Raw genomic sequence first — 8,115 nt, 5'->3', positions numbered from 1 at the left:
TTAGTGACAAATCAGAGTGATTATCTTGAAATATCTATGAATATCTGGTTTAAAACAATGGTTGAATGCTGCTCATGCAGGAATCCTCTCTGCTGTCAACGGTTAACCAATCTGGAACAATCGAGTCCTCTCTTCCTCGTTGGTTCTTGACATGGCTCGAACCGTTAAATTGATCCTTGCCAACTCTATATCCCGCTCCGCCCGATCTAGTACCTCCAGAAGCTCCCGAATCCCCTGACCCGACACCACCCCCCGTGCACCACATCCACCCGCAGAGGTAGAAGGAGATGACACTGTCCTCCCATATCTCGCAGAACTGGGTCCCAAGGCAACTTCGAGCCCCACGACCGAGTAGAGAGTGGGATGACGCAGCGTCGGGGCTCCCATCAAGTATGCAAAGTTGAGGCCGGGGTCGCCGAGAATTAAGGAAGGGCGACGGGTTGCGAGAATAGGCAGAGGCAGAGGTAGAGGCAAAGAGATAGGTGGCGTCGCGAGATCAAACATTTTGAAAAGTGTCTTATAGTCGTTCACATGTGGCTTGATGCCACTATATCATCAACCACCGTACATATCTTTATCGCTGTTACACCAATGTCACACAACAATCAAACAAGAAATCAAATCGCAGCCGCACCAACCGCACTATCCATGTTTTATGGGCCATAGCGTACACATCACATCGAAACCTTTTTCTTCTCCTCCTTTCTTGAAATTCAAGCCATAATTGAGTGTTTGGTTGTTTTTTGTTGAGCTGGTACTTGACTGATTTGGTTTGATACGATCTGATCTGTGGGGGCATCTGAACGGAAAACAACGGAGGAGATACGATCATGATTTGCTCCAACGCCGAGCCGATCCGCGACGTGTGTAGTGCACAAGTGAAGTCTGTATGCGTCAAGCTGTGCACGTGGTGGACACATGGGGCTCGCCGGGCCGACCGATCGCCATCGCCATCGCCATCGCCTAGTTGCGAAATTGAAGCGGTCGGTCGTGTGAGTGCGTGCCATTGGCGCCACGTCGCGCACTCACCGTCCGTCGACATGTGCTCCGGCGACGCGACGTATATAGGCTGAGCTTGGCCCGGATAGGATCCACCTCCACTCCCCCGCGCGCGTTCCCATTTTCCGACCACCGACAGGCTAGTCAATCATGGAGTTCCCGCACGGCCACGGCCACGGCCACGGCCGCCGCGACGACGACGACGAAGACCGCCGCGCCCCCGCCCCCTACGGCCGCCACGAGCCTGATGCCTACGGCGCCCCTCCCCCGTCCTACGGCCGCCGCCCCGACGACGACGCTGGTGATGCCTACGGCCGCCACCCTCCCGCCGCCTACGGCGCTCCTCCCCCGGCCTACGGTGCCCCGCCTCCCGCCTACGGGGGCGGCCGCGAGGATGAGTACGGAGGACGCGCTCCGGCCTATGGCGCCCCGGCCCCGGCCTACGGCGGAGGCCGCGAGGACGACTACGGACGCCACGCGCCCGCCCCGGCCGGCTACGGCGGTGGTGACTACGGGCGCCACGCCCCTGCTCCGGCCTACGGAGGCGGCCGCGACGAGGGCTACGGCGCACCCGCGTACGGCAACGTGGTGCACGTTTCCCACGAGTCCGGCGACGAGAGGCCGCAGTACGGGGGCGGCGGATCCGGGGGCTACGGCCACGAGACGCGCCCGCACCACGGCGGCGGCGGGGGGGCGCCCCCGGCTTCCAGGCAGCCGACGTACAGGATCCTCTGCAAGGCCGGCGAGGACAGCTTCAGCCTCGCCGCCAGGGACGGCAAGGTCTGCCTCGTCCGCACCGATCGCGACGACGACACGCAGGTAACACACATCTACACCTCTGCAAGATCGATCCAAGATCGGCTAGATGCTTCCATGATCCCGATCCAGAATAGTATAGTGAACTTCACACTGGGATCTGAAAACTTGGCGTTTCTGCCTTGTCCTTTTCTAATTGGGGAAAAACAATAATCCTGTTTGGCTTTTGCTCAGCGACTTTTCATGTATTATTGTTTCTTCTCTGATCATGTGGCTGATGGATTTGAATATACGCATATGATGCAGCACTGGATCAAGGACATGAAGTACAGCACGAGGGTGAAGGATGAGGAAGGCTACCCTGCCATGGCACTCGTCAACAAGGCCAGCGGAGAGGCTCTCAAGCACTCCCTCGGCCAATCCCACCCTGTAACTAACCTCCTTCCTTCAGTTCATCCATACAACTTCTAATTTTTGCTATCTGATGCGTGCGTGCACGGTAGAGCCGACATGATTTTGGTACATTTAGACATAACAGAGTGTCTGCAAGCACACCACATGCCAGTGATGCCACACATTCCAAATGCCTACTTTCTCTGCATTCATACTAGCAGCGATTCTGCACATGAAAAACAGAATGGATAAGCTTGAACAAAAAGAATCACTTTGAGCTTATTTAGCAGTGTGGCCTGTGGTGTTTCAGTGAATGTTCACCACTAGGATTCAGTGATTTTTTGTCTAAAATGATATAAACTAGTCCAGCATGAGTGAAATTTCTCCCTGTTCTTGGGAATAATGCCTAGTAGGTGTCATGTTCAGCAAACGTTGTAAATTATGCCAGTGTCAAAAGTTAAATCTGCTAAGGTGTTTCACATTGCCATACAAGACCATAACTATAACCATACTTCCACGTGTGTTCATGTGCACTTGCTCTGACTGTGATCTAGTATGGCCTTCCACATTAGCATCCATGTGCACATATATCACAGTAGTTCTAACTCGGTTGCCCATGACCGCTCTAGTGTACAGCGACACTAGCTCTAAAATAATATGGTGAACTCGTTAGACAAAAGGAACAACACCGGTTTCAGAATAATTTGCTACACTATGAGTTGTCACATGGTCATGTGCTCATGCTCAACCCTGAAGTGCAGCTCCAGTATTGTGAATTTTCTCACCTTCTGGTTTGTTTTTTGGATCCTAGGTTCTTCTGACCAGGTACAATCCAGACACCCTGGACGAATCGGTCCTTTGGACCGAGAGCAGGGACGTCGGGGCAGGCTACCGCTGCATCAGGATGGTGAACAACATCTACTTGAACTTTGATGCGCTCCATGGCGACAAGGACCATGGCGGTGTGCGCAATGGAACCACCCTCATTCTGTGGGAGTGGACTGAGGGCGACAACCAGCGCTGGAAGATCGTTGCCTGGTGTAAGTTCTATTCTATCTCCTGCGCTTGCCGTTGCTCCAGTTCAGTTTCACTCGAACAGTTTGATTAGTCAATTGCCATTTGTTTCTTCTCATGCAAATACATACCCGCAAAAACATAAAGTAGATGCATGCTACATGACACGAGCAAGGTATTTCTATTACAATTGGGGATTGATTTGTGTCTTGTACTGATGGCAGGAACGATGCATATGCTTAGCAAGTACTGAATGTTTCTGGAATAAAAAGGACGGCGCCAATGTGAGTGGTGTTTCTGTTTTGTTTGAGCAGTTATATATATTAATGAACTTGTAATGATGGATTTACTGGCGTAGATTATGTGTGATGGATGCATGAACAGACCAGTGCTTGTTATTATGCATGCATATACATGCTGTGTGACATGTTTATGAACTACTGTATAATAGAATTGGTTTATCCCATCATATTGCTGTAATGGAGATCTATCTATATAGTTGTGGCGGATATTCAGTTCGGCTCAAGGTAGCATATGCTCCTGCGTGCCAAAAATGCTTTTATAAATGTGAAAAAAGAAAACATGAAAAATTCAGACATGTACATGTCATTTGCAAATCACTACGGTGAAAACCCAAGCGTTTCGACCAGTACAAAAACAAGTTATGTGCTTATTTTCTGGCGCTTAAACTGTCTTTTTTCCTGAGGAATCATAATTGTTCCTTTTTTGCATGAAAATTGACAGGAGCTGTATGAATATGTACAAAAAATCCTTTTAAAAATGGTTTCGCATTTGTTTGAATTTGTTTAAAAAAATGGTATTATCCTCCAGTTTTTGGTGACATCTTTGAGGTGCAGAGACTTTGATCTTGTAAAAAATGTGTTGAAGGTCCCCTCCAAAACAAAAACAAATGTACTCAAGGTCAATTGCTATGTCGCTTCTCATGAAGTTGATATGATTCGCTGCTTTATTTTGATTCCACTTTTCTCATTCCAGCTTTAGCAATAATTGTTGGTATCATGTCCTGTCCACTAGATAGTGTCTGGCTCGCCCTGGTAGTTGCCTGTTGCCATCTGCCAAATAAATCACAGTAAATTTGATGTGAGATGCCATATGCTACACGAATTATGCCAATTATGCCGCTGAGCCCTTTCAAATCTGGGGTTGCCATCTGTTCGGATTCTTAATTGTCTATATCATCATAGCAATAGAGTTTTGCAAAAAGAAAGAAACAAATATAACAATAGGTTTAACGTGGGATACTTTTGGTTGCAATTGTCCAGACATACTACCTATGTTACTTTTATGACTCTAATCACATGCTTACTAGATTGGGAACGCGCCTTGACGCAAGGGTGCCGGTCCCAACGTTATAATTAAGTAGGTAATGCTCAAGTTAGTAGGAAGGTTTGAGGAACTGTCTACATCTATAAAATCAAAGTAACCATCCATGATAGATGAGCTTACTACATGTCACAAATAGCGAAATAAACCCAAAGCAAGGTAAGCAAGGCATAGTCAATTCACAGGATAATTGATTTGCATGGTCACGACAAAAGCAGTAAGAGAATCGGCAGTGAACTGGACACTAAAACTGAACATATTTATGATATTCTAAAAGCTTTCACACACATAAACATGCATTTCACTAGGGACTGAAATATACCAGCACATGGGTGTCACATGATTAAATTGAAAAACCCTCCAAAGGACCACTTAAATTGGTTTCAAACATGGGTACGGGAATGATAGATATGACAAAAATACAAATTGCAGTCACATATGCACAACAACAATGTACTAATGCATTTCCCTATAAAGCAAGAGATCATATAATGCATAATTTTGTTTGGATCTCAACCTTGACTCTATTCAACCACGACTGGCAAGGTTGAAGTAAACAAAAATGGCATCAAAGACATCACAGGCCTCACTTCACAATAAAACAACCGCATATCTAGTGCATTATCAGTGAGATCCAAATCCAATATAATGCTTCCAAGCTCCACATCTCTACTCTGCAGATATCAAGTGGGAAAAAAAAATCAGAAATAACAAATGTATTGGAACAACTGAAATCTACAGGCCATAGTAAAACAATTTAACCGGAAACTGATAGATAGCCTCTTAGTCTTGCAAGTAGCCAACCAATTTTTAGAAACGAATGCAAATTTGCACCACTCACAAAAAGTGGACACATAAGTTTGGTAGTTGTGTTGCATGCATACTCATTCCATCACACAGTACCCCTTGAGGTAAACTTGGAGAAACATGAGTGTTAGCCATTTAAACTCAAGGGGAAGAGAGTGTTCCGTAAATGCATTTGTCTCTTAACATCATGGACTCTTTGCAAAACTGAGTTTTCCCTGTCATAAATGCATATGTCTCTTAACATCATGTGTTATGCATGCCTGCTTATATAAACGTGTGCGCAGGTTCCACCGGATCCTGCTAACACTAGTAGAAAAAGGGCCTTCAGTCCCAGTTCATAAGGGCCTTTAGTCCTGGTTCTGGAACCGGGACTAAAATGTCGGTACTAATGCCTCTCCCTTTAGTCCCGGTTCAATCCAGAACCGGGACTAAAGGGCGCGGCCACGTGGAGCTCCACCTTACCAACCGGGACTAAAGGAAATTTTATGATTTTTGTTTGAATTTTTTTTTGAATTTTTTTTTTGATTTTCAAATTTCTGAATTATTTTAACCTCTAGTCTGTAATCATCACCCCTCTTCACTTCTCAATTTATCCTCTAATCACCCCTCATCATTCCAAATCATCTAACTTCACGAACGGTCACCCATCCTCCCACTCCCCCAGCCTGAGCACGCTTAACTTCCGGGTTCTATTCTTCCTCGCTCCAAGTCTGCACTTGTTGTTTTCCTGACAATACTAAGATGTCAATCCTATTAACCTTCAGGAATTTTGCTTGAGCATGAAGTGACACATTTCATAGTTTTATTTTGAAACTATTGTTTTAAAAAACAATAATTATTTAGTAACGCTAATATTTCTTGAATAATTAGTTTGCCCATTGTTTGACCACAGTTTGACCAGATTTGACCAAAATTGAAATAACTGAAATAATTATTTAGTAACACTAATATTCTAGAATAATTAGTTTCACCATTGTTTGACCACAGTTTGCCCACTGTTTGAATTTTTTTCGATTTTTTTCACTCTAGATCTTAAAAGCCCCGTAACTTTTTTCTATTAGGTTTTTGAGGATTTTGAAAATGTTTAACGGGGTCCCCCCGTTAAATTCGGATGTAACTTTTCGAGTAGATGATTTTTCATATAAAAAACTTTTTCATCCGAGTTAGTATTCAAAAGTTATGCCCATTTTTACAAATTTCAGAGAGATTTTGCAAATAAAGTCAAAATTCACATTTGCAAATTTTCCCAACAACTAGACCACATATCACATGGGAAACTTATTTTCTTTTATTTTTTTGACATTTCCATCATTTTCTTTTATTATTTTTAAAACTGAAAAGGCGATCCATGGGGGGGGGGGGGGGTAGAGTTTGAAAATGGGACCTTTAGTACCGGTTCGTGGCACGAACCGGGACTAAAGGTCTCATCCCCATTAGCCCCGGTTCGTGCCTCAAACCGGGACTAAAGGTCTAATCTTTAGTCCCGGTTTGAGGCACGAACCGGGACCAATGGTTGTGGGCCAGGAGCGAGGCCCATTGGTCCCGGTTCATCCCATCAACCGGGACCAAAAGGTCCAGATGAACCGGGACCAATGGCCCACGTGGCCCGGCCGGCCCCTTGGGCTCACGAACCGGGACCAATGCCCCCATTGGTCCCGGTTCTGGACTGAACCGGGACTAATGGGGTTACCCGGCCTGGACCAAAGCCCCCTTTTCTACTAGTGTAATCACTAAGGTTGACACTGAAACTGTTGAAACCCTAGACTCACTAGGTAAAGACCCTCGAGAATACACCAGCGTGTTGTTGATGCTCGACAAGTAATTTCAATCATTATCGCACTATATCGGCCGCTTTCGTTCATTTCCTAACATCAAGTAATTAATAACTCCTTTATTCATTTTCTTTGACGGGAAGGGTTTGAAACGGTTCATCAATGATGTCGTCGGTGAATGGAAATCGAAGCTGCATCGGCGATGGCCCAAGGTAATTAAGTAGTACTAGCTAAGTCCGCGCATTTCTTTAATTCTAGTTTCAATATCATTATCATGTTCGATTATTATCTGATTGAATTCTATTCTCGCAAAGTGCATGGGGCAGAAACAGGGGACTAACTTATGTGCATACTAAGTTTACGAGAACATTCGCATGACGACTAAATGACGCAGAGATGTAAGACAACTTCAGGTACGTAAACACTATTCACAATTTTGTATGATGATCTAATATATATACACACAACTAATATATTCATATTGATCTCCTTCTTTAAAGATGGAAGAGATGCGGGAGAAGCTCCTACCAGAGAACCGCATACGAGCAATTCAAGAGGAAATTATGGGATTTTTGCTTATGGAAGTCATATCTGAAAGCGGAGAATACCATTGCCGCTAATGCCTGCATGTAATGATCTTGAAATTATAGGAGAAATGATATATACCAAACTATATATATAATCACATAAACTCATAATACCAATCGTGATCGAACATTAAGCGTGCGGACCCTACGGGTTCGAGAACTATGTAGACATGACCGAGACTCATCTCCGTCAATAACCAATAGCTGAACCTGGATGCCCATATTGGTTCCTACATATTCTACGAAGATCTTTATCGGTCAAACCGCATAACAACATACGTTGTTACCTTTTTTCATCGGTATGTTACTTGCCCAAGATTCGATCGTCGGTATCATCATACCTAGTTCAATCTTGTTACCGGAAAGTCTCTTTACTCGTTCCGTAATGCAACATCCCGCAACTAACTCATTAGTCACATTGCTTGCAAGGCTTATAGTGATGT

At 45.0% G+C, this 8,115-nt stretch overlaps 1 protein-coding gene and 1 long non-coding RNA gene across 2 annotated transcripts; both read left to right on the top strand.

The window, feature by feature from the left end:
* Positions 1 to 964: 964 nt before the first annotated feature.
* LOC123060172 (ricin B-like lectin R40G3) lies at positions 965 to 3,631 on the top strand. Its single transcript, XM_044482750.1, has 4 exons — positions 965 to 1,818; positions 2,062 to 2,184; positions 2,960 to 3,188; positions 3,387 to 3,631. Coding segments are annotated over exons 1-4 (1,023 nt in total). The 5' UTR covers positions 965 to 1,149; the 3' UTR covers positions 3,389 to 3,631.
* Positions 3,632 to 7,178: 3,547 nt separating this feature from the next.
* On the top strand, positions 7,179 to 7,794 carry LOC123060175 (uncharacterized). Its single transcript, XR_006427804.1, has 3 exons — positions 7,179 to 7,297; positions 7,400 to 7,498; positions 7,586 to 7,794. It is a non-coding gene; the product is annotated as an uncharacterized lncRNA (long non-coding RNA).
* The last annotated feature ends 321 nt before the right edge of the window (positions 7,795 to 8,115 follow it).

The sequence above is a fragment of the Triticum aestivum genome, chromosome 3A (genome assembly GCF_018294505.1).
Source record: "Triticum aestivum cultivar Chinese Spring chromosome 3A, IWGSC CS RefSeq v2.1, whole genome shotgun sequence".
NCBI lineage: Eukaryota > Viridiplantae > Streptophyta > Magnoliopsida > Poales > Poaceae > Triticum > Triticum aestivum.
The sequence above is the reverse complement of the archived record's forward strand: the minus strand, read 5'-3'. Positions and strand labels throughout refer to the sequence as shown.

Coding starts and splice junctions, on each gene's coding strand:
- LOC123060172 (XM_044482750.1), top strand. CDS start 1,150: ATGGAGTTCCCGCACGGCCACGGCCACGGCCACGGCCGCCGCGACGAC. Junction 1,819..2,061: donor ATCGCGACGACGACACGCAG/GTAACACACATC, acceptor CATATGATGCAG/CACTGGATCAAGGACATGAA. Junction 2,185..2,959: donor CCCTCGGCCAATCCCACCCT/GTAACTAACCTC, acceptor TTTGGATCCTAG/GTTCTTCTGACCAGGTACAA.